The following is a 27,642-nucleotide window of genomic DNA, read 5'->3' on the forward strand; positions in this document are numbered from 1 at the left end:
GCTGAAACAGATAAATTAATTCAATCACACGTTAATTAAATTAGTAAATTAAGTATTAATTACAATTAATAAATTTTATATTTAATATTAAGTAATAATTTTTAATTAATAATATGATTGAAATAACAGATATTTGGGACGCGTATTTAAAAATAACAATAGCAATGTTATTTGTTATTCAAAAAATCGTGGATTATGCATCTCTACTTGTCGGTAACTGCAATCATTTGTATTTTAAATTAGAAATCAGTATTTGCCAATAGAATTCTGATCAAAGCTTTTAAAATTTATAGAGAACAACAATAATTATAATAACATAATATTTTAATTGCCTAGTCTATGATAAATATAAAAAAGAACATGTATCGACCTGCGTACATTACTTTAACATATGAATTTCTTAAAGATATATGGCAACATTAACGATTTAATAAAAAGGAAACTAAGAAAAAATTATTAGTGTAAATAACACCTACGAGATCTTGAATGTGTAAATAATCGATTATTTCTACATTAGATAAAGACATTTGTAACAATGGATGCCAAAAAGTATGACAATTGTGCCATTATGTATATATATTTATTTATTCTTATCTGTGATATTGATCAGATCCATGCCGGTTTCGGTTTTTACAGGGCATGAGTTATGAATATAACTGATATATAAATGTTATTAAATTCTTCAAACTTAGATCATTTATATGTTACTTATAAGATGTATTTCTACAATGAATTATTTCTTTTGTGTTTATTTATTTGTTTATATCTTTTATATGTATGTGTAAAGTGTATTTTAATTTAAAAGACGTTTTAATAGTTTGCGTATTATTGATTTTATTAATTTAAGTTGAATTTTCGAAATAAATAAATTCATTGTATTCTTATACCCGCGTTAAAAAGGTTACATCAAAAGAGTATGTGAAATTTAACTTAAGATTATAAATTCGTTGTGAGTGAAATAACTGATAATTAATTAACAAAAAATAGTTTAAAGTGTTATTTCTGTCCAATTCAACAACTAATGAATTATTTCTTCCTTAAATCCAATATTAATTAATGTTATTTTTTATAATTACGCAATAAATTAAATTTCAATTGCAAAGATTCTTAAAAGTGTTATTTTTATCAATAAGTTTATTTAGTGGTGAACAATAAATATGTATACATATGATATCGTATCAAAATTTTTCGAATTTCATATTATTGACCTTTCTACGTGTTATGTACTGTCGCAATTCATATCTTATTTTTGATATATGAATTATATTGATTTATAGTTTTTGTAATAAAGAAAGAAAAAATCTCCTCGGATGATTTTTTTTTAGGCTGGATAACTTAAGGTTAATTTTACAATGTCTATTACTTAATTCTTCTTTAAAATCTAATTTATGTTCATGTATATATGCTTCATGTTAGATATTTCAAAGCTTCTATAATTAATTCTATTGTATTTTAAATTTAAACAGTGAAGTAATTAGTATTTTTTAGCTTTCTTATTTACCTTATATATATAACAAAATTTACTATTCGTGAATGATATGTTTGATCCTCAATTTTATCGTCAATCAAATGAGAAATATTGCTATGATGGTTAGATTATGTGTTATACAATTTAGCATAATCTGAAAATTGTCAAATAAACCAAAGGCCATAATTATTCATAAATACACAAAATTTTAATGATCAGCCAGTGGACAAATCAATGATTAGAACCATATGTTTTCTCCCAATTTTATTTGTTAATAGAAAATATAGTGTATGCTAAGAAGATTTAAAAGGATTATTGTTATGCTTTTTTATATTTGCTCTTGATGATTATAAAATAAAAGCATTTATGAATTCCTAGGTATGTAATACATATATTCTAAGCTGTTCTTTTTTAATTTTAGCATTATCGTAAAAATGTCCATGTTGAAAAATTTTTTTAAAAAAATTATGTTTTTAGAATTTGAAATATAGACTTATTAAAGAAATAATGCTTTCACTTTATGTGAAAATTTATATGCTATTCATCATCTTGTAGTAGTCAGTTTGAATAAATTTTTACAATTAAGTTGTTTTTCTAATCGTGTTGTTTCCATTTAAAACATTTCTTCTTTCTGCAGATTATGTACATTGAAATCATTTATCTAAATTTTTGTAATTGCATTTGTATAGTTTCTTTTGAAATTTTGGTAGCTTAAGTTTTTCTGAAACATTTAAAAGTTTATTCTTGAAAGTATACATAGCATATCAACTTATAATTTAACTAAAAATTCTTTTGTACTTGTCTTTTAATCAATAGATTGAACGGTTATATCTAAAGAATTACTCATCTATATTTAAATGTCATTTCAAATGTTTGATCAAAACTTCGAAGAAATTATGTTTATCAATATATTTTAGAGATTTGAAAACTTATTCCTATTAAAATTGTCTGCTGCTGTTTCTTAAATTGCAATAATATCTTTTAGGATTGAATGGTTTGAAATCATTGAACCTTGCACTAAAGAAGAAGTTTATGTTAACATGTATACTGGTGAATGTGTTTGGTATCCTCCTCCTGGTGCTCTAATGTGAGTATATCTTTCATGTTCAGATTTTTTAGAAAATTTATTTTATAGATTCTTTATTTATATTTCCTTGAAAGTATTCTAAATTTTCATCATTTGCATTTATTTTATTATAAACCAATTGAAATAAATACTTTTCAGTATTTACTATTGGTTTAAACAATAATTTTAACTATAAATCAACATTCAAAATCACAATAATATAATTTGCAATAACTGACATTATGAAAATTGTTTATTCTATTCTAATTTTCTTTTGTAGCATATTTAACAATATCTTTTAAATAGAATACTGACGTGAAATAATTGGGGAAAATATTATGTATCTTGGAATTATCACCTTTTTATCTTACTCATTGCAAAATTTGATACTTTTCATTCTATTCTTTTACTTATTTAAATTGATAATGCATGAAAATTCAATTTATTTTTCAATGTCATAGCATTTTTATTTCATTTATTTAAAAAAAAATTTATTTGCAGCATATTGTATTTTATTTTAGGTGCATCAATATAAATGTACTTCTTTACCTAAATTTGTTATCCAACTTTAATTTGTTTTGGGTAGATTCAGCAGTGTTTTAAATTACATGTGTAATAGGTTAAATGTAAATTAACTACATTTATTAAATGCTTTTTTTCATTGAATTTGAATGTTATGAACTTTTTCATGAAAAATTGATTGGCTATGTAATTTCAAAAACATAGGGCTGTATTATTAAGTAGGCAACTTTCTAAGCTCCCAAGACTTCAATAAGCTTTTTTGCTGTATTTTGAAAATAATTAATTTTTTGCTTTCATTTTGTCTATGAAGATCATGCATTCAAACTTAATATTACAATGCATTATTTAAATTTAAAAACATTATTTTAAAAATATTCTTAATTACCTGTCTTTTGCGAATTTTATATTATGTTGAATTATAATCCTAAACAAAGTTGCTTTAAAATTTTTAAAAAAAAAATGTCTGATCTTATAATTAAATTTGATGTAGAGTAGATAAAAAAAATTGCCAACATTTATTATTTTGTATAAAAATACTTTAAAATTTATATTTGGATTTTTAAAAATTATAATCCACAAATACTGAAATCATTCTTTGTAAGTGTAATATAGTAAATTGTTTTGGTATTTCCGTATATTATTTGGTATGTGTTATTTGATATTTCAGTATTAAAACTGCTTAAATTAAATAAGCAAAAAATTCTGATTTTGGAGGTGAGGAAAAGGGAAAGAGGTGAAACTTACATTATTTATGAACACCTACAAATAGGTTATTTTCAGCCATCACAAAAAAATTAATCCTGTCTGATCATAAAATTTGAATAACTGTCAGAAAAATAGATAAATCATCAGGGTTGTGCTTCAGTGACAGGTAAAGTGATGGTTTGGAAATCAGTTACCTCCATTTTGATGATGGAACATATCTTCTATTGGAAAGTTTTGGTCATGACTGATCACAGCTGAAACATTACCTGTATATTTCAGCTGTGGTCATTAGTTCTTTATCCTCATTTCCCATCTAAACTGAGAAGAAGATAGCTCTTGGTTTCTTGATTTGTGGTATATTCAGTTGTCAATATTCCAATAAACAATCATTTTTTTTTCTTCATCCTTTTTTGAACTGCCAGTGTATTAATCATAAAGTGTGTATATAGATTTTAAAAAAATTATTGTCATGCAAAAGAGAACTTAGACTGAAAAAAGAGATTCAAAAAAGAAATTTCATCTTTCCCCCCCCCCTCTCTCTCTCTTTTATATAACATACCTATATTCTATATTAAATTGGCATGAAAGTCATTCAGTTTTTACTAATTTTCCTATGTCATTTTAAATGTGAATGATATGTCAGTTTGGATGCAGAATATATTTTAGAATCATAGTTATATTGCTTTTGAAATGATTTATTATTTATCTATTGATTGATTTATTGCATGTAATATCTTACCTTATTTATTACTTATTTATTATTGATAGAAATTAAAACCTTCAACACTTTTTTTTTTTTTTTTTTTTTTTTTTTTGCATTTGCCATGGCATCATTTATTGCCATATAAATTTATAAGATATAAATTTATAAAATCGCAATGTATTTCAAGCTACTTTCTATTGAATATTATGTTCTACCTTATAGTATTTTTTTTTTCATATATGATAAATGCATCGCATATCAAGGTGTTTATTAAATGTAATGCTTTTAATCTCATTATCCTATGAGAGCTCCTAAATTTTATGCATATAGAAAATGTTAGGAAAAGCCATTCACAAATTAAAAGAGTAAGCCAGATATGCATAAATGAATCACTTTCACAATAGAACTCAATGCCACAAATGTAAAAGGTGACTGCTGTTAAGGATTCTTTGTGTGGAAATTAAGCATAAATAAATTGGATACAGAGTTAATGGAATGCAAATTCATAATAATACATCTACTTAGTTGTACCCTGCAATATAGTAATGCATGCAATAATTATGTATAATTTCAAACTCCAAGTTCTTGAGATTTTTTAGGTTATTTCAAAAGTTCACTATTTGTACTTGCCATTGTTCTGTCACATTGTATATTAGTTATAATGTTATTGTTCATGGTTATTGTACTATTATGAATTTTTATTCCATTAAGTGTGTGTTGCACATTCTATCTGTTGTATTCTGTTTCTTAATTCATTGAGAACACCTCGCTGTAATGGTTGTCCTTTGAATTTCATACCCCATGTTCTTATGTAAAAATGATTTATATTGTATGCTGAACTTCTTATCCTGAAAGTTTGTGAATGAATTTTTTGGATACTCTGCGTATTGAAGAAATTTATGTGATTTTGATCTAAAAAATACTACTCGTTTAAAAATTATCCATATTTTTATTTAAGCTATGTTTTTACTTTTTAACAAGAATTAAAGTATTTTACTTTTTTAGATTGTTGTCATCTTCCTTTATTTTTATTTCTACTGAATAGTGTTTTATATACCTTTTCTTTTAACATGGATCTTGGATACAATTTTCTGTCAGTTGCATGTAAGAGTAATCCAGAAAATAGCTCTTTCACATTTTTTTAATTCAAAATAATTCTCACCTACTTTGAAGTCATTCTATACATCATTGGGTCATGGCTCTGTTTATTTTGTATTGGTTCTTCTCATTTTGTGTGAAGGGAGAGTTTTGTGTCTCTAAAATTATAATCATAATTTGTATTAGAACAATGCATTAGAACAGGTCTGTTCACTGAGATGTTTCCTGATAAATTAATTATGTACAATAAATTAAACTGTTTTCTTTTATGTTATATTTTTAATCATTTATGGAACCTTTTATTATCTTTCAATATTATAATAAATATATTATTCTTCAGTTATATTTATAAATATTTTTTTTCTTATGTATTTTATGACATTCATCTCCAAATTGGTGTTGTGAATTAGAGTTTTAATGCAAGTTAAACAGATTTTTATAATTTGAAAAATGTTATATTTTTGGTAATATTTATTAGTTTTATTAATCAAGAGTATATCACTCAGAAATTTAAGTGTTATCTCTTTGAATTTTAGCAAGAAGTCTGATGACAATCTTTGGTGGGAAATATTTGATCCCAACTCCTCTAGATTTTATTATTACAATGCTGCTAATCAAAAAACTGTGTGGCAGAAACCTCAAAACAGTGATGTTATATCACTATCTAAACTTCAGGTGAGATCATATTTTTAAATTATATTTTATTTCCATTATTAATTATATATTAAAATTTTAATTACTTCAAACTATGTTGTATAGCATCACAATTTACTTATTTTTTATTAGGCATTGAAACAGAGCATTTATGACTCAAATGATGATGAAGAAACAAAAAAGGAGTCAACTGCTACTCAAACAACTACAAAAATTAGTGTAAGTGTTTAATGAGAGTCACTTCTATTTTAGAATATTTTCTGTATCTATAAAAAATTATAAAAATTTTGAAATCCCTAAAATTACTGATACTTTATTGAGAATTTCTTAGAAGCAGATAGTAAAAGAAGATGAAAATCTAACTATTTTATTTTAAAAATCTTACTTTTTTTCTGTTTATTTTACACATGAATCTTTTTATTGGTTTCATAGTGCTATTAAAACCCTTCAAGCACTGTTAATAATTGTTTGGGTAGTCTGTTCTTCTAGTTGCATGTTGTGTTTTATGATGCTGCAGCTTCAGCTACTTATTTTTTATATTGACTGCACAGATAAAAAGAAATTGAATTTTCTCTAACTTTCAGCAATAGAATATTTCATGAAACAATGAAAACAGTTTGAATTTTATTGCTTTTAAGAAGATAATTTAAAAAAAGGGGGATTGATCCAATAAAAGATAGTGTGCTACAATAAGAAATACTCAATACAATAAGAATATTATATATATATTTATATTTATATATAGTCAGGAAAGCGCTGAGTATTAAAAACAACTCATCTTACTAGAAAATTCCATATGTACTTATTATGAAGTTTATAATTACTGTACAATAATAATTTTTTTATCAAGTATGCTTTAAAAATGTTTTAAAAAATCAACAGAAATTTCATGTATTAGTTATCAACAATGGAAGAAAACATCAAGATGGAATGTTTGCAATAAAGTTTTATTTCATTACTACAATGGAAAATATTGTAAATTTATTTAAAATTATTTTCTTAACAGTTAAAAGAAATAAATGACAATTACATTAGTATTATCATAATGATATTTTTAAAATTATGTAGAAATTATTGTAAGGAAATAATCTTTGGAAATTTCTGATTAATAGTTTAGGAAAATTGGCTCTAATATGAACATACTTTCCATCCAAAATATATTTGTACTACAATTTGTATTGTTAATCAAATAATTGTTCTCTACTACTATAGCAAATATGCTTTAACTTTTATTATTAGTAAATACGTAGTGAAATATACCATTAAAATAACTTATTGCTAAAGTCATATTATAAATTATGTTATAAAAGTACAACAAATGGGATTGGATGAGGATTTAATGTTTTTAAAGTAAAGACTAAATTGTAATTAAAGTAAAGACTAAATTAACAGTTGCTAGTCTAGTTTTATATGAAAATAAATGATAATTTGTGTGCTATGTTTTATGAATAATAATTATTGTTAGTTATAGTAATTTGAATATAATTATTGGTAATAATAATTATTGTTAGTTATAGTAATTTGAATATAATTATTGTTAATAATAATTATTGTTAGTTATGATATGGCATGGTTTGGCAATCGGATTACAAATGCAGTCTGGTTTCTTCTTGTATTCTTATTAAAATTGTATTCTTAATTGTTTTGGGAAAGGAAGAGATATTTCCTTTTACAAATTTCTGCTTATTTGCTATTATATAGTGTGCAGTTTTATATTTTGCATACTTTTGTTTTAATCTAGGCAAAAAATATCCAAAAAAATGCTGCATTTCAAAAATGTGCTTCAACTCAAACTTCTTACACAACAAGTCCTGGGAAAGAAAAAATAAGGGTTTGTGTTGTCTCTTATCTTTCTTTTTCCAGATTCTGTTTTTCCTCTGTCTTGACAATTCTGTTAATTGCTTTTAATGACCTATGTAAAGAAATAGTTAAGAAGTTGTATTAATTGTCACAATGCACCATTTTCAGTTTGGTATTTTTGTTTGTGTACTTGTTGCACTCACCAGAGATTTTGACTGATTAAAAACTTCAGAATAACCTTAATGAATATCAATTTTTTTTAATATATGGGAATGCATTATATTTCTATTTCTTAAAAAATATCTAATAGTTATAATTAATCATACCATACCATCATTTCCTTATGAATGTATATTAACATGGTGTACAAAGTTTTGTATGGTATATAAAAATGTCGGTTATTAATATCTTGTTCTGGCATCTGTACATAAATGTGCGTACATGTGTTCTGCAATTTATAAACTATATGTTTTTGACCATACTCTTAAATTTTCTTTCAAAAGAATTTTAAAAACAACTATCAAATCTTGATTGATATCATTGAGCTTCCTAACTGAATAAACTAAACAAACCTTTTACATTTAAACAGATTTATATAAAAAGCTGCTTATGTATTAACAATTAGGTTTACTAGATCTTTTGTAGAGTTAAAATCATAAGAATGTATGATCACTTCTGTGAATATATAAAAGTTTTAGGATAATTACAAAGACTTTGTTTTAGTTTATGAACAATGAAATATTTTTTTTTTCTTTACATCCATCTCAGAATAAATTTGTTTTGTAATTTTTCCAATTATCGATTTTCCTATTTTTACTTTCTTTACATCCAGCTAATATTTATTTTCATCAATCTTGATTACTCTTTTCATATTTATAACTTCCTTGCTTTTCCTCTTGCATGTCCTAAACCATTTCCTTTGCTTCACTAAATTTCAACTCTTTCTATAGCATGGTTTTTCTTCTCATTCTGAACACTCACTTTCTGCATATTCCTATGATTCTGGGTGTGTTGGCGATTCAAGCTTGGCATCTCAAAGTCACAGCTCATTAAATAGCACTAATTATCAGTGTTTCAGGTAAATGCATAATAGTTTTTTTTGAAACATTAGAATGAATTTTTAAAAAGATTGCACAATGAATGCATATGCTGTGGTAGCTACAGATTTGCTTTATAAAACATAGTGATAGAATTATTTTTGTTAATCTAAGTGACATTATGTGATGTATTAGAAATGTATGCTTTGTTAAGGATAAAATTTTTTAGTTATAAATATATTGATTACTTAATGACATCTTTTTAAACATAATCATTAGCAGAATTTTATATTTATATTTTGATATTTGATTAATATCATATAAAAGATAGTTAATGGAAAATGAATAAAAAAAGAAAAAGTCCAGAATGATTTTATTAAAGCATGAAAATTTTCACTATAAAAATTATTCATGGTAGTTTTAAATAAGAAATATTTCTGAGGTGTTCATTCCACCCCTACGGAGCATATTTGTGTCAAATTTGATAGTTTGTTAAACATTTTGCTCTGTAGTGCATTTACTCTCTCTCAGACATATGTATGCATTCTCTCTTATTAATAGAAATAAAGATAGATTTTTAAAAAAATTACCTTCCAATATTTTTCTATTCTATGTCTATTTCTCGATCTTTTGTTGAACTTAATGCTTTTGGTTTAACAAAAATTAAATAAATTGCAGAATTTAAAATTAAGGGATATTAATACTTTAATACAATTTAAAAGTTAGTCAAAAATGTTGACTAGCAAATAAAAACTCTTAATTTTTTTAGTTTTTCTATTATTTTAAGAAGCTTGCTTTCATGATGCAGTGGAAACTATTTTATTTTAGAACAGAAATATCTTATTTATAAAATGGAAATCTGCAGCTATAATTTTAACAATCTTTCATTGCATAGTATTGTGTGATATGATTACTTGATCACTTTTTTTCTTTTCTTTTGGCATTAGAAAGTTAGAGTTTTGTTCTGCTGAAAGTGTTGATTCATCATATTTTCAAGATCAAAATGTGCTTCAACCAAGAATATCATGGCATGAATCAAAACAATGGGAAAAACGTGGCAATCTTGATTTCAATAAGGTTCCAGAATCAGGACATTCAGCACAAAGACCAATGCTTGGTAACATCGTACCTGTGTGGCAACAACATTCCTTTGAATGTTGGCAGGCTCCAACGCGTGTTGCCCCTAAACAACACAGCTTCGACTTGGCTTTGGCATCTCGAAGGCATGTAACACAACCATTTGTTCATTCTAAAGGAAAGAGCTGCATAAATTTCAGTAATGCGAATGAACAAAAGAAAAGGTCCACTCCTCAGCATTATCGAAAAGTTCAAACCAAAAATTCATTATCATTTGGACTGGATCAGATTAAACATGTGTCATCAAGCTATGTTGTTGAAAATAATTCCTCTTATCCTCCTGAAGCTGTTGGAACCCCTTTGGCTAGTCGAAGACAGTGGTTTGTCAAAGGTTCAAGAAAACCAGAAGTTGTGTCCCGTAAAGCCGAAAGTAATGCTTCAAGTCCTCAGAATCCTCTAATGCCTTTGGAAAATTTGCAGTCATTTAAAAGAAGTAAGAACAGTGTTCAAACAGGCATGAATAAATATGCAGATCACTGTTCATCTTCTTATAAACAACATTCATTAGATCTCCCTTTACATACGTATAATAATACTCGAAATATGCAACGTAAAGATGGAAGATACTTACAAGAACTGATAATCCCTCTCCCTCAGCCTTCTCATTCCAAAACGAAGGTTTCCCCTGATTACAAAATGGAAAATTATCACCGTGATAATATGCTTACAAGACAAAGGTATTACAATTCCTGCAAGCATATTTACAACTATCAAAATGACCATTCTGGATTGTGTACCACTCCTGACTATGATGTTCCCTGTTGCTATCAAGCTGAAAATTACTTGTCTCCTCTTCAACAATATTTGATGGAGCAAGCTAAGCTTTCTGGTAAGTCAGATTCCAGTTCAAAATGATGTATTTACCATGAAACCTTGTTTAGAAAGCATTATTTATTCCTGAATCTTACTTGTAATGTGAAACACTCTTTTACCTCATTGTGACAAAAGATGCCTATGCGTGTTTGTGTCTTTACATCTCCATATTAGTAGGAATAGTCTGAAAGACATGTTGATGGAAGGAGAATCAGACTTTTGGATGAAATAATTTCTGTTAGATAATGATACTAATCGGCAAGTTTTTTTTTTTTTTTTTTTTTGAAAAATTGGTCCCATACATTAGTATTTCTTAATCCAAGGTTCTTCACCAATTTTTGGGCAAGTCTGTGAATCATAAGGTTTTATTGCAAATGAAAACAAAAACATGTTTACTGATGTAGAAATGTGTGCTGATATTAAATTGGCTGTTATAATTTATCTCTCACTTGGGATAGAATGTTATTCTAGCAAGGGTTTTATTCCTCTCAATTTTATTTGTCCAGTCATTGCTACAAGACCCCTAACATTTCAGGGAAGGGGTGAGATATGTAAATATATTAATAATGGATCTATGAATATTTTTTTTCCAATGTCATTAAATTATGTTTGGGAAAATAGATTAAAAACTTTCAAGAGACATAATTTTCTTAGAACAAGGTAAAAAATATGAGACACTGTCTATAATTATAAATAATGTTTGTTTCTATGCTGATCAGCATTTTGAGATTTTCATATGGCTTTGAAGTATTAATTATTATAATTTTTATGAATTGTTTAAAAATTTTAATTCTGAATATTTTTTTATGCTTTTATATTTTGCATCAATAATCTGGTGTTAATTTGAGTACTGTCAATCATAATAAAATGCATGATATTAAAAAAAAAATTAGTATTAAATATCCAGTATTTTAATTTTTTTAATCCTGATTGAAAATATATCTATTGTTACATATTAAAAAAATATGCAAAGGATACTTTTTACGAATTATTATATACATTTTTATGAAATATAATGCACATTAGGCTTAGCATGAAAAAAGCCAGCCTGTATGGGCAATTGGCATTTCCAAGATTTGTGAGAGCTCTGTGTGTGCATCTTTCCCAAAAGGGTTAAGCAAAACATTTTTTCCCATAGGAATCCATGTAAAATAAGATGATGCATTTCATTTTAAAAAAGTACTTAAATAAATTTGCAGTTATGTAATTTACTATTTATATTGCATCCTTTTTTTACAAGAAAATTGTATAAGGGCATTTGTCCTTGGCTACATTTCAAAATTTGTTGAAAATGAGATACATCTTTATTATTAAATAAATTTGCAATATGCATAGCTACTACCGCATTAGACAGATGCTTCTCAATGTATGATTTAATCATTTCTCATGCCTTCAGCATCTCCCTTATGTCATAGAAAGGTTGTTGCTCTCTGTGTCTATTATTTCCTCTTCTCCTGACCAAATCTCCTTCACAACTTTTTGCTATGGCACAAAGTGCAGCTGCATAAGTTCTTCGGTAATTTTAAATGTTTTCTTCCATCAGCTCATTGATGTTGCTGCTATCCATATCTAGCTCATCTCGTCAATTAAAACATCTCGCGCACTTACTCAAACCCTACAGTCTTGCTCAACAATGTTACCAGCTAAAAACTTTTTTTGAGTAAATATAAGGTTCTCTGCAAACAAATCCTTAACACAGACTTATTCAGCATATAATACCATGGTGACTCCTTGCACCTTGTTATGAGTGGTGCTTGTTAAATAAGATTTGATTGTCTATGCCAAAATTATAGTAATTTCAGGATATTTCAGTAAATATTTCAATAAAATAATGGTATTTGCAAAAAAAAAAAAAAAAGATAAAAATGAATTTTTAAAAATTTGTATTTATTATTATTATTATTATTTTCTCTTCATTTAGATGAGAATTTATGATTCTGCAGTTGCTAAAGCAATTATTGCTTATAAAATAAAATTATTTTTTGAGTTATGGCTTTAAAATAGTCAGCAGGTATATTTCATTCAGTGACAAAATATGTCCTTTTTTTTACAGTAGTTAGCACTATTTATGTTGCTGATGCTTTCTTATTTTTATTAAAAATGAAAGTTGTGGTTATAAAAAAAAAATCTGATAGCTATATTCTTAAATAGAATTCATTCTGAATTTTGATGATACTGCATTCATTGTCTCATTGTATGAAACTTGTCTAAAGCAATTGCAGAATCATCTGGTGATTTAAAGTGTAAATTATGTAATCAATATGTTCTGATTTCAAGACAAAAAAAAAAAGTCATTCTTGCATTTCTGTGCAAATAATGTTGTACTTTATTCACTCATTTGCAAATTATTAATTTTAAGTGGCTGGGAATTTCTGAAACATTCTATAATATAAAAATCTATTTTATTAATTGAAAAATATTCAGGATGTTAGTGTAAATGTGTAATTAATAAATACATAGTGGTAATATTTTGTGTGTATCATTCGAATTTATACGTTATGATTATATTTTTGTTTCATTAAAATCCTCTTGTTATTAAGTAATTTCACAAAACTCTTAATTGATTTTGATATACATTTTCAGGTAAATTAACAGATTTGGGTGATGATAAAGATTCCTTTTCTCAAAGTGATGATGACTCTGATGGTCAGAGGGATGATGATGATCATTTTGCTGATGATGAAGGAATGAGTCATCATGATTCTTCATCTTTAGAATATCTTGATAACTATGTTTATTTGGATGAAGATGGTGGTGATCTGTTTTACTCACCTGTTCTTAATTCATCTTATAGTAAAAATAAATCACATCAACCGTCTGGTAAGTATTAAATTCTTAACATTTTAAAAACTAATGTAAAATTATTAGCTTCTGTAAAATTCTTAAATTTTTGTACTATAATATAGGTAAGAACATGCAATATTTTTAATTTATATTCATTATTATAGAAATATAAAATGAGCTATAATTTCTTATAACAATTAGAGAGTATACTTATCGTATTTTTTGTTTAGGAAACTCATGTGAATTCAAGCATGCTAATTATCATCCTGTAAAACATTATTTCAGACTGTTTTATCTTTATATTATTAGATCAATATTTTTTAAATAAAATAACTGTAATCTGGTCAAAATAAAAATGTTATAAGTAAAGAGTTCTGAAAGATTTATTATTATTATTATTAATTTCTTATGCATCATTAGTTTTCATTTTTTTTTTTTTTTCAGGTTTTAAATATCCTAAAGCTCAAGAAGCTGAAGATTCAGTTTCTTCCTCATCATTTTTTTCAATTCGTGAATCCAACCAACAACCACTTCTGCCTTCTTATTATGATACTTTTGGTGATAAATCTGATGAACAGGACTATAACAGTATTCATGATGAATCTGAGGTATACTTATCTTTTATAAATTGTTTATGAAAATATTATTGACAGTTAAGAGATTGTTCTCTTGATCAAAAGATGAATAAGCTTTTAATAAACTTTTAATATATATCTATATAATGAAAATTTTTAACATATAATGTATATTTTATACTTGGTTGTTTATTACCTCTTTTCTCTATTGTAATATAGAAAGATAATGAAATGTGACTTGAACTCTTAGCATATCCTTTAAAAATTGATATAAATCTCTAATATTCTTAAGTAAGAAATTCTTTCTTTAATATTTTTTTTTAACAAAGAAAGTGTAAATTGCTTACAATGTATTGTTTTGTGTTCAGATCAATTGACCTTAGAATAATGTCAATGTTTTCAATCAGTAGTTTCTAATCTATAACTTATTCGTTGTCAATTCTTATGAAGTTCATTAATGTGAAGGAAAGCATTTAAAACTAATTTAAATTATGGTATAAATATGGTTATTGATGTATCTGAAATATGTTAATAAACTTCATACTTTTAAAACATTTGCAGATATTTAGCAAATGCATCTCTGAACTAAATTTTTCTAGTAAGGAGCAACCTGCATTCATTTATATTTATTGATTCATAGAATTTTTTTCTTATGAATTCTCTCTTTTATATATTGTAATCATTTAGAAATGAAGCTTTTAAACCCTGTTTTTAAACTACTATTGTTTATTCATTAATATATCAAAAATTAGGTAATAGAAAATTTTGTAATATGAAAACAGCATATTAAATAACTACTTTTATAATAATTTAGATTTTTCACACTGATTTTAGAAGAAACTCAAAGTTTTTTTTAAATGCTGTTATTCTAGTTATTTTTAACAAGATAATTTCTTTCTTTTGTAATCCTTTTATATATATATCCATGATATGTTTAATTGTTATTGTGTCAGTTAACTTATTAGCAAAGCATTAGTATTTGTTTCTAATTTAATATAAAATTAATTCGAGTAAATTTGTTTTTATGTTTATTGTGTATTCTATGCTTAAATAAGTGTGAAAGAATACAGCAAAAACTTGGATTTTCTTTTTAATATTGTTTTAGCAAATGTTGCCTTATGATCTTAAATAATAGTTTTGTTTTATTTTATTACTAGGATAGCAAAAGTTCCAAAGGTGACATTCAAAAATATGCTGAAGATAATCTGAACAGACATACGAAAGGAATCTTTAGAAAGAAGTTTTCTCTACAAGACATGTTATCATGGTCCAAGGTATAGTTAATACCTACCCCTTAAATATTAACATTCTTAGTGCATTTTATTTAAATTATGCTCTTATTTTTTGTATTAGAAAGTTCTGTATAATTAGCAAGCCCTTTTGAAGAGTTTTTTTTAAACTCTTGAAAGATTTTTTTTTTTTATTTTTTTAAATGTTGAATTTAATTAACTTGAAAAGTGTATTAAAAGGTGCTGAATATTAAAAAAGTAAACAGTGATTTAATAATGAAGAACTGAAAGGAATTTTTGATATGTTTCCAAACTATTGAATAAATTATCACTGAAGTCTTTACCAGTGTGTTCTTAAAAAAAATTTTGAGTATTTTTGTTCAATGAGCTACACATATGCTATATTATTATTGAAGAAATTTCTCTAATTCCTATAATTGTTCTAGAACAAATTTTCTGAAAGACGGGCTATTTTTCTCAAAATTGAATAGAAAGGAAAAAAATTTAGAATTCTGGTTATATCTGGAATACAGTCTCCCACTGATATATTGATTTTTATGTTTGAATAAATAAAATATGAAATAAAATGATTATTTGGAATGTTTACATAATATTCTGCTTATATTTTATCTTGTATCATTTTTTAAAGATTATACAATTTAATGCAAAATTGGTATATTTAATTTCACACATAGTAGTACCAATATTTAGAATTATTAATAAAAAAATATGGAAAGTTGTGCTATTTATAAGAAAAGCACGTTTGACATGACAAAATTTTCTTTATTAGCACTGCTTTATTTCTTTCAGCAATATCAGTTTTTGTTTAGATAATATACTTGCATATCTCTGTACTTTAAAAAAACTTTGATTGTTCCACTGAATGTGTGAGGTTATAATAGGCTGTAGTTTATAACAATGCACAATTTAAATATGTATTAATAATTGCACTTCCAATTATATCCTTTAATATAATTCTGCTTCCTTGTTTCTATTTTTATCTACTGATTTTCAGAGCATCTTTTGAAGTGCATATCACTAAAATTCTTTTCTATAAAAGTTCCTTTTTCTCCGCTCTGTAAAATTTGTTATTTTGATTTATAACAATATTTATTATAGGATCCCATTAGGAAGCCAATGATAACAACTACTGATAAATCTCTTAAGCGAGATGCCTGTGAAGTATTCAAGCTTATCCAGACTTATATGCTTGATCATAAAGCTAAAAATGGTCAGACTTATGAAGCAGTTGTCTTAGATATTGCCACCAGAGGTTGGAGCAAACCTGCACTGCGTGATGAACTGTACATTCAGATTTGCCGGCAAACTACAGAAAATCCTAAAAGGTAAATTTTTCTAATATATAATATGTAGAACATGCATTTATTATTGAAATTTTAATAATTGAAATCTGTTGATCTAAATTAATGTTATTAAAAATTGATAATTTACTGAGTTGGGTTGCATTTGAAAGATTAAAAACCAGCTGTTGATCCAATTATAAGTAACAAAATATAAATTAGATTGAAATTAATCTAAAATGTACAGACAAAACTTTCATTTAAATGTCACATTTTTGACTAAATATGATTACTTCATCACTATAAAAAAAATTTCTTGTGACTTTACACTACAGTAAAAAATTCATATATATTTTATAGTTGTTATTTAAAGCTAGACATATATTTTACAAAAGAATTAACAAGTTTGCATTTCATATGGCTGCAAATTTTTTTGAGGGAGAATGGTTATAAACTTAATTTTTTAGTATGTAAACATATTAAGAAAATGGGGAAAAAAAAAAAAAAAAAAAAAGCTGATATAAATGGACTTGGATATGTAATTGAAAATTAACTATCATTTTATATATTTTGAATATAATGTAGTAAACTGTTCATGTTTATATTTTACTAGCAAAATTGTTTGAAAATCAAAATATATTGCAAAAACAAACTATGTATAGTGCAATAATTATATTAAAGTTTTTGCATTAGAATTTTTTTTTATATGTTATGTTAAAAACTGTATTTTAGAATTTATTTCCCTTTTCATAACTGAATCTAAATAATATGAGAAATTGCACAAGTATAATGTTGGTGTATCAAAAGATTAAACTGTAGCCGTTCTTGAAATCAGTCATAAAATATTTTTCTAATAAAAACATTCATGTCAAAAATAGATGTGTTTAATAACATAATGCTGTAATTTTGATTTGTAACTTGATAATTTTCTTAATAATATTCAGTATAATCTCTTAGTTATGAACCATGACTATTGTTCAGATACCATAAGATATCTGAAAGCTTCAAGGGCATTTAACAATCATAGGGCTGAAACATTTTCTTTTATTAGACATATATTTCTTATTTTTAATTATTTGCATTAAATTCATTTACCTTGTTTCTTTACTTTACTTTTACCATTTTTTTTATTATTTATTATCTCTTGGTTTTTTTATGTTTTTATTTTTATTTTGATATTTAGTGTTTGTGAATCAGTTGGATCTTGTCATTCTCTAATTCAATGGGAGATTTTGTTATATGCTTTTCATATGTTAACTATTCTGCAACAACTGTATATTTGTAATTGAAAGCAGCCGAAGAAATGACTGTAAAGTTTCATCTATGTTAAAATGGACAGAATATGATGTGAATTCTGTTGGGTAAATGGACATTGATTTTCTTCTTTATCAACTAGATATTTTTCAAACTGTTTTTTAATGTTTTCTTCATACATATAATAAAAAAAGTTTATTTTTAGTTGTATTCAAACTGAGATAGTTTATGAATTATCTAAATTATTTTTACTGAGAAGGTAAATAAATATGCTATAAAATTTCTTTAGACATTTTAGATTTTAATTAAAAGAGAATTGTGATATTCAGAGCTAATACCCATCCTATTTCAGAGTAATCATCATTAAAAAATAATTTGATATGGTTATGTATATCCACTTTGACTGGTTATATATATATTTACTTTTACTCATGTGTAACATTCATTTGATATTAAGAATACACATAACCCAAACATATTGGTGAGCACGAGTTCAATAGAGTAATGAAAAATATATAATAACAAAAATCTGGGCTAATTAGTTAAAATAATTGAATGGAATCTTTTATCAGTTTCCCCAAGGTGGTTAATTGTAAGAAAAGCTGAAGTTATAGGTCGCCAAAGGAATAAAATGAATCCTATCAAAGAAAAGAAAAAGAAGCATTATACTTTCTGTTTGTCTTTTTTTTTTTTTTTTTTGTGTTTTGCTAAAATATATTTTAAGAGTGATAATATCTTGATAATTATTTTATAAACTTTATTACCAGTCTTTAGTTTCAGTTAGAATAAATTTATATTCAAAATTAAAGCTTTAAGAAAATAATTAGGGTTTTTAAAAATAATTTTTGAGTTTTTTTTTTAAATGTTCCCTCAAGTGCTTCAGTGGGAATAAAAATCGTCTAAAATATTTTTTCTAAAACATTTTTTTTTTTTTTAATGTGAAAATTTTGTTTTGTATGATACTGATTGTTTAATAAAATTTTCTAATAAAAATATTATTTTAGATTCATTGAGTGCAGTGAAGGCAAACATAGATAAGAGAGACCCTTTTTAAATTATTAGTGGGATTCGTAGTTTTTCCTGTAATTGATGTATAGGGCAATTAGATATGAATAATTTTATTCAGTGTTTCAGAATATAATTAATATGGCTGAAATAAGAAAGCAATCAAATTGTTTGGTTTATCAAAAATTTGGTTAAAAAAAATTTAAGTTTTAAAATTTTTCTTATTTGAAAATCTGGAATTGGTAGAAGCAAAAAAATTTTCTGCTTTTGTGGGGGAAAGTTAAATTTAAAATTAACTCTTATTTGTCACAAGTTTTTTTATCAATGAAATATTAGTATTCTTCATTAATAAAATGTAGACTTTATTTAATGATTAATTGTAACTATATACTTTAAAAAATATTATTTATAAAATTAAAATTTCACTCTTTTCAGAAAATTATTTTATTTCATTTGGAAAAAAAAAAGCAATCTGATATTGCTATATTTCATATTAAGAATAATTTAATTTTATTTCTCTCCATTATAGAGAAAGCTTAGTGTTAGGTTGGGAATTAATGGCTGTATGTCTATCCTTCTTCCCACCATCAATCAAATTTCAGCCTTATTTAGAAGGTTACATTAAGAAACACCAAAGCAGTAGTCTTGATCCTCCTGATGTAAGTATTTTGTATAAATTTTCTAAATAATTATATATTAGTTTGATATTAATATTTTTGTTGAATTTGAAGTATATTTTTTAATTAAAAGAATTTAATATTGGCTTATTTTCTATCAGTTATTTCCCATTTTGCTGTGGAGGAGAAAATGCATCAAATGATAATCTATAAAACTGTTTTGAATGATGATGCTGCAGATTCATTTAACTGTTAGAAAATATTTCATTGAAAAATATTTAAAAAATATATATCCAAGGCATATTTTATATTTGCATTAAAACTATTCCACTTTTGAATAAACCTAAGAATTTTATTAGAAATTTTTTGTTACTTCAGATTATTATTAATTTTGAATTTAAAATTTTTATACATGTAAAATATAAAATCTAGATTCTATTATATTTTTTATAGTTCTTTTTCCTCATCATTATGTTAAATACTATATTAATCTCTAATGTCTTATTATTTTTATTAATGATTATTTTTGTATTATTTTTAAAATTCATTTAAAATTTTATATGTAATAATTTTAGTTTGCACTTGAAGAAGACATATGTTGTTAGAAATTAATTTTTCTACAAAAATTCAAATTTTGAGCTAGATTTTTATTTGCAACATCTGGCACTCATGGTACTTAGTATGGTACTTAATGTATATTTTAATCAGAACTTTTTCTATAACTATACAGTTTATGTAACAAAATTATATTTTGAATAATTTTTAGTTAAAAATCAGTCAGTATGCTCTTGTATGTGGAAAAAGATTGGAGCAAATCTCCCATAAAGGTGCTGCCAGAAGTTTAAGGAAGCCTACTGTGGAAGAAATCGAGCAATCTAGAGTATGTAGGCCATTCATTCTTCCTTTCTCTTTTTTCATGTTCCTTTTTCTATAAATTGTATTTCTTTAAAAAATATGAAATTAATCACATGACTTTTTTCATTTAAAATAAATCAAATTATTCTAAATAATGATGATTCAAATGAGTAATATATTATCTGTTTTACATCTTGAAACTTGATTTAAATTCATTTACTGAGTGTGGAAAATGTAGTATATATGTGTTGGCATGCATTGTAAATTTAATGACCATTTGTACATTGTAGTTAAGGGATGCGTAATTTGTGCTGTGTTGTGCAGTGATGTCTTTCAACATAACTTAAATTTTATCTTTGTTAATTAATTTTGAATAATTTGATAATTAGATTGTTGCCTGATGCAGGCCTCTTCTCCTGACTATTCTTTTCTTCCATAAATTATGAAAGGAAATTAATGCACTTCTTTATGCTTTGTGGCAGAATTTGTGCTGTTCATCCTGAAGCACTTCCTTTCTTTACTAATTGAGGAATATAAAAGGTTTTTTTTTTTTTTTTTTTTAATGTGCAATAGTACTGTAACAGAAATCTATATTGTTTCGGACTGAATACTAATAATATAAAAGGGGTGCCATTATATTTTAATTGCTTGCAAAATGAACTAAAATATTGGTTTTATATTGATACAATGAATAAATTTGAGGATGCTGAGATTCCAATGTGCTTATACACAAATTCCCTTTGGCAATTTAGATATAAAAAAAACTTTTTATAAGGCTGCATAAATAAATATATAATTAGTTATCATGATATTGAGATTATTGTATTTTTAATTATTTTATAAGCAAGATCTTTTAATAAAATTATTATATAATTTGCACAAACTATGTTTTCTTGTTCTTATCTTAAACATAACTGTAATGAGTGAAATCAAATAATTTTATAATTTAAAGCTTACTCTTCAGTTAGTTATTTTAGTTGTTTTCCTTTACATTTTTTGTATTATATATGCTATAATTTGTTGATTTGATTTTCTAGATTCAAATATTTCGACCTTCAATGTTTGGAAATACTCTTGAGGAAGTAATGACTCTACAAAAGAAACGATACCCAAATTATCGTTTGCCATGGATCCAAACAACGCTTTCTGAAACTGTATTAAGACTTAATGGAGCTCAAACAGAAGGGATTTTTCGGTAATTAAGCTCAGGGTTTTTTATTTTTAGGTCTCATTCAAATCAATTTCAATCTACTGTTAATGTATAATTTTGTATTAAATTACGAATATTACTAAAATGTAAAAGTGTTATTTCAGAAAATACTTAGCTATTTTGTTTAAGAACTTATCTCAGTTAAAATATTCCTTAATTTTAATATTGAATTATTTTTTAGAATACCAACCTCTATTCAAATTTAATTTCTAATATTTACTCCTTAACTGCTATATATATGCCTTGTGGAATTTTACATTAAAGCCAAGGACAAATATATCTGGCATTGAAAAATTTTACTAAATATTTTCCTCTGTAATCTGTTGCTAATTATAGAACTGCATCCTATGAAATGCCATAATATATATCTATACTTATAATAAAGCTCAATGTGTGTGTGTGTATATTGGCGCTTTACAGGCCAGACCATTTGACCTACAGCTGACCAGCTTGGAGGTCAAAAATGTGCACCTGAGGTTCCTTTTTTTTTAATTTTTAATTAGAATTTTAATTATTAATTAAAAACTAACTTTCCCACCAAAAGAATCCTCATTTCCCCACTGGGCCGCCAAATAAATAAAGCTTCAGTTTTTTTTGTTTTTGTTTTTTTTTCCCCCATGCTAATGAGATTGGGCTTAAAATTTTTCGACCAACTATTTCAAACGATTCTGTTTATTTTCTTAATGTTTGGTGCATTTAAAATTAAATACTGTTACTTAATCGATCTTTGAGATTCATTCTGAAGTACTTTTGACTTAAAATTTAACAGAATAAAGGAAATTAAAAATGTCTAATCTGCATAGCATTACCCCAACTGGCGTAGAAAAATTCACGCATTTTCCTTACCATAACTGCCGTTGAAAATTCACGAATGCGCATTGTATTCTGATTGTTGGCAATTATTTTCAGAGAATGCCGACTTGATATAAATTATTTTTAGGTTAGTTGTGTGCTTTTGTAATTAAATTGTATTTATGTTAGTTATATATTTTTTGTATATGCTTATACATTTTAAGTACATCGGGTTTTTTTAAAGTATTTTTTTAACCTGTTTTCGACCGATTATTTCAAATAATTCTGTTTATTTTCTTAGTGTTTGAATGCATTTAAAATTAAACATTGTTAATTAATCGATCTGCTCATGAGGAATCTGAGAAAATTTGGTTGACAAATTTTTGAGATATTACATAAATTAAGAAAGATATTCTTTAGTGCCCTTAAGGTTTAAATGCTCAGTGACTGTTTTCAATAATCATATTATAAACAAAAAATGCTTTCTTTCAGCAAGAAATATTATTATATTAATTACAGATTAATCATTTCCACTTTAATTTAAAGTATAAATTCTACGGGAGCTAACAGAAAATTAGAGAGATACATATTACGTTATGGCTGAAGGCCTTTATAATATTATGAGTAAATTATATGATTATCAAAATTTGAAGTTTTTAAAATATTTTGTGAAAGAAGCTATTAAAGTAGGAATTACATAAAATTGTAATGAACATTAAGATTGGCGAACCGGCTGGTCGCCAGAGGCAGCTAATATTATCATAAAGAAATATTCACCAAAAACATTCTAGTGCCATAAAATAAGTGAAAAGATCTGACTGCAAGAGCAACAATAAATGTACATTATATGGGATTAAATGGGAGTAACTTATGAAAGATTTTGTTTGAAGTTAAGTGTTTTAATTAATGAAATTTAATCAAGCTTCATATACTAATGTATAAAAGCAAAATCACTTTAAATGATGAATTCTTTTAGTAATGTCTCTGAATAAAAGGGGCATATTGTAAGAAAGGAATCTTTTTTGTGATATGAAAGAGGAACTGTTCTTTTCTTGCCTGTGAAAAAGAAGTCAGTTTGTGTTCACATAAACCATATAAATTTTATTTTGAAATCCATCGCACATTTTATAAAAAGGTAAAAGGCATGATTTCATAACCTTTCATAAGAAAATAGGAATTAGATAAATTTTTGTTTGTTTGTAATTTGATTGTACTTTCACATGGATTCTCTCCAATTTAATTTCCATTCTACAATTTAAATATCATAATTTATAGAATAGTTAAGTAATATTGAGAATTAAAAATTTATTATACTTTTTTAAAAACTAACATAACTTATATGCTATGAAATATCTAGATGTTTTATGGAATAACTAGTTAAAGTATTCTTTTTATATGATAACATAAATATTTGCATGCAAGCTAAATTAAAAGTTATTTTTAAAAATCTTTCCTTTTAGAGTACCAGGAGATGTTGATGAGATTAATACCATGAAGATGAAAATTGATCAGTGGGAACTTATTGCATGTGATGATCCTCATGTGCCAGCATCTTTATTGAAACAGTGGTATAGAGAATTGTTTGAACTTCTCATACCTGCTGATTATTATGAAGAATGCATTACCTATTGTAATGATGCTGATGCTGCTGTTCAAATAGTGAAGAATTTGCCAGATTTAAACAGATTGGTCTTTTCTTATCTGATAAGATTTTTGCAAGTAAGCAAATTAATTATTTTTGCAAGTATCCTATTAATATCTGCAAATTAATCATAATGCTGTATCCCCCCTTTTTTTCTCATACCCTCCTTCTTTTCATTACTCTGCTCTCTTTATTGTTTTAATTCCTTAACCCTTATGTTCATTTTGTATAGTATACCATACATACAACTTTATAAAAATATACTACCACTATAAAATAATTTTTTAATTAGTTTTATTAAACACATGACATTTCTAGAAGCGTAAAGATTTTTTTAAATTTATTTGTTGGTGTTTTTTTATAGTGCAAAGAAGCTACCTATATACATTTTTTTTTTTTTTTCCCCCTTCAAAAAAGCAATCTTGCCACGATAAGGGTTAATTTATTGTGTGAAAATGTATCCAATCAATTCCAATTTCAAAGCTTAAAGATATAGGGATTTCATATTCTTTTTAGGTATTTAATTTATATACTAGATCTTTTTGATGAATGCCTCGTTGATTTAATATTTTAAATTGAAGCTTTTTGAAAATTTATCTTTTAAATTTTTCATTTTTAAATGTCAAGGATAAAATTTTGATAATTAAGATTCTTACTGGTTTTTTTTATTTCTGAATTTTCTTTCTTGATTTCAACTATTGCTGCTTTTATCAGTCAGATTATGGAAATAAAAGTTATGAAGTGGACTGTTATACAAGAATGCTTTGGAAGCAATATGATCCAAAATTGTTATTTGCTTTTCTAACAGTATATATGTAAATAGGATTCAACTGAAAAGCATAACTGTATAAGTAAATTGCAAATACAGATATTTAAAAGTATGATGTAACTCACCTGATAACCATAGTCATTTAAATATATGAAACAGATGTTTAGGTATATCTGGGAATGTATTTGAAACATTGGCATCAACAAAGACTATGTAATGTACTTAAAAATCCTGCTTTTGATTGTATACGACTTTTTTAAAATTTGTTTGCAGGAATAGATTTTAATATGTTTTGCTTTGATTTATTCAGGTATTTGCTGCTGAGGAAAATTGTGCGGTGACAAAAATGGATGCAAAGAATCTAGCGATGGTAATGGCCCCCAATTGCTTGCGATGCACTTCAGAGGATCCTTCTGTCATATTTGAAAATACTCGGAAAGAAATGGCATTTATTCAAACTCTAATACAGAACTTGAATACTAGCTATATGGAGGGCATAGTGTAGGTGGTAATTTAGGAGTAAATAGACTACAAAACCTCTACAAAACATTAAAACACCTCCAATTCCGTTATTGATTTTATCAAAGAATGATGTGGAATTAAATTGTTTCCCACTGAAATTCAGTAACGAATGTTACTATGCATCATGTCAGTTAAGGTTTGAAAAAAATATTTTATATAGGAAATTGTTAACTTAAACTCATAAAAAAATATAGAAAATGTTACTCAAATATTATAATAATGGTGCTATTCCACCTCATTAAGAATATGTATATATACCCATATAAAATGTATTTGTGAAAAACAAAGTTCTTTCAAGAATAATTATTAAAAAAGTTCTGCTAAAGCTAAGCCTCAATTCTTTTGTAAAAATAAATAAAAGTGTAATTTTATTTTAAAGATGACATTAAAATAATGTCATCTTTAAAATAAAATGTTATTTAAATTCTTAAATAAAGAAAGTCTTTATTCGTATAATTTATTCAACAATTGGATAATGAAGGTATTAAAAAATGTTTTTAAAAAATTGTTCATGTAAAAAAATATTCAAGAGAGACAAATACCATCCCTAAAAAAGAGTTTTATCAAAAATTTTATTTCATTTATTTACTGCAAAACGAAAACAAGTAAATTTGTAAATTTATATTTTTTTCTTAAAATGCAATACAGAGTTAATAGGTTGATGGGTTGAAAATTTCGGAAATATATAGACAAAATGATACTGCCTTATAATTTTTTTAACATTGCTATTGTAATTTTAAAAAATTTTAATCAATTCATGAGTTATTAAACTGGCTTTCCAATTTACTGAATTGAAGCATTAAAAAGTTGTGAAGATGCTAAACTTTACTTAGTAGAAAAGGGGTGTAAAAAGTAGTTTCTTTACAAAAATAAATCTGCTCAAAATAAATGACAATGATTAATAAAATTTTGTAGGATTCTTTTTAGTGTCCATGAATCTATATTTTTTTCTCCCAATTAATTGTTCATTTAGTTTTTTCTCAATGCTGAATGAATGGGAACGTTTAAAGTAAAAAGCATATCCATATAGACACAAACAAAAATAAATGTAGAGATTAATCACATCTTTATATTGTTAATTACAAGTGATACTTAATAATGCATAATATAAATATAATCATTATTCCTTTAATTTCTTAAAAATCTTTTGGTGCAATATAGAATGTTGTATAAACATTTTTTTCAATTAGTACATATCCATATAGACACAAACAAAAATAAATGTAAAGTTTAATCACATCTTTATATTGTTAATTATATGTGATATTTAATAATGCATAGTATAAATATAATCATTATTTCTTTAATTTTTTAAAAATCTTTTGTTACTTATTTGATAAGAGAAAATGTTTAGCTAGTCATTTTTTATTGTTTCTTAAAGGGTTTTTTTTTAACTGCCTCAATTATATATATATATATATTATAATTTGGGAATATAAAATAAACTACATAATTAATAGTGAATTATTAAATGTAATTCTGTATCTGGCATTAAGTATACTGACTTATATAAGAAAAATCTATCCATTAAAAAGACAAATTTAATGCGATTGTTTTCTTGGCATGCTTTGTGACTGCTGAATAGGTAAATGTTTTGATACTATTAAATGTAGCATGTTCCCTATTTTTTTAACTACCTATAATGTAATTCAAATTTTGTTTGATTTCTGTTTAAAACTATATTTCCATTCATTTTTCTGAATGTTGTTCAACATTTGTAAAAAAAAAAACAACAACAAACTATAAATTATTTTATAGTACTTTTTCATCAAAATTTGACTATGCCTTCTTTTTGTTTTAGAAACCATTCTATAAATATCTGTTATTGCTTTGGCTTAAACTAATTAATCAAAATTAGTTTTTTAAAAGGCATTTCTAAGTCATTTTCTGTAGTTTTATAAATGTATATCTAGATTTCATGTTTTTATTGAAATTTTAGAATTACTGTTGTCTACACAATCCTGTTCTATCTTTTTTTTTTAGTTAAATGTATCTTAGATTGTCATTTTTAGTGGTGACAATAATTTAGAAATTTGTTTGTGTCCTTTGGTATGTTCTTCAGTAGATAAAATTCTTAATTAGAA

At 25.3% G+C, this 27,642-nt stretch overlaps 1 protein-coding gene across 1 annotated transcript; it reads left to right on the forward strand.

Annotated features, from left to right (window-relative positions):
• Positions 1-412: 412 nt before the first annotated feature.
• Positions 413-27,354, forward strand: LOC129964195 (uncharacterized). The gene is made up of 16 exons (XM_056078916.1): positions 413-549; positions 2,454-2,555; positions 6,099-6,237; positions 6,349-6,435; positions 7,958-8,047; positions 8,967-9,094; positions 10,001-11,019; positions 13,587-13,823; positions 14,232-14,395; positions 15,520-15,636; positions 16,711-16,937; positions 19,681-19,810; positions 20,535-20,648; positions 21,661-21,818; positions 24,086-24,344; positions 25,347-27,354. Exons 1-16 carry the CDS (start codon positions 536-538, stop codon positions 25,539-25,541), a joined length of 3,180 nt encoding a protein of 1,059 aa, XP_055934891.1. The 5' UTR covers positions 413-535; the 3' UTR covers positions 25,542-27,354.
• Positions 27,355-27,642: the final 288 nt, after the last annotated feature.

The sequence above is a fragment of the Argiope bruennichi genome, chromosome 3 (genome assembly GCF_947563725.1).
Source record: "Argiope bruennichi chromosome 3, qqArgBrue1.1, whole genome shotgun sequence".
NCBI lineage: Eukaryota > Metazoa > Arthropoda > Arachnida > Araneae > Araneidae > Argiope > Argiope bruennichi.

What these genes read in the sequence shown, in the direction of transcription:
- LOC129964195 (XM_056078916.1), top strand. An exon ending in TAAATCACATCAACCGTCTG is followed by an intron (nt 13,824 to 14,231) that starts GTAAGTATTAAA and finishes TTTTTTTTTCAG; the next exon opens with GTTTTAAATATCCTAAAGCT. An exon ending in GTAGTCTTGATCCTCCTGAT is followed by an intron (nt 19,811 to 20,534) that starts GTAAGTATTTTG and finishes AATAATTTTTAG; the next exon opens with TTAAAAATCAGTCAGTATGC.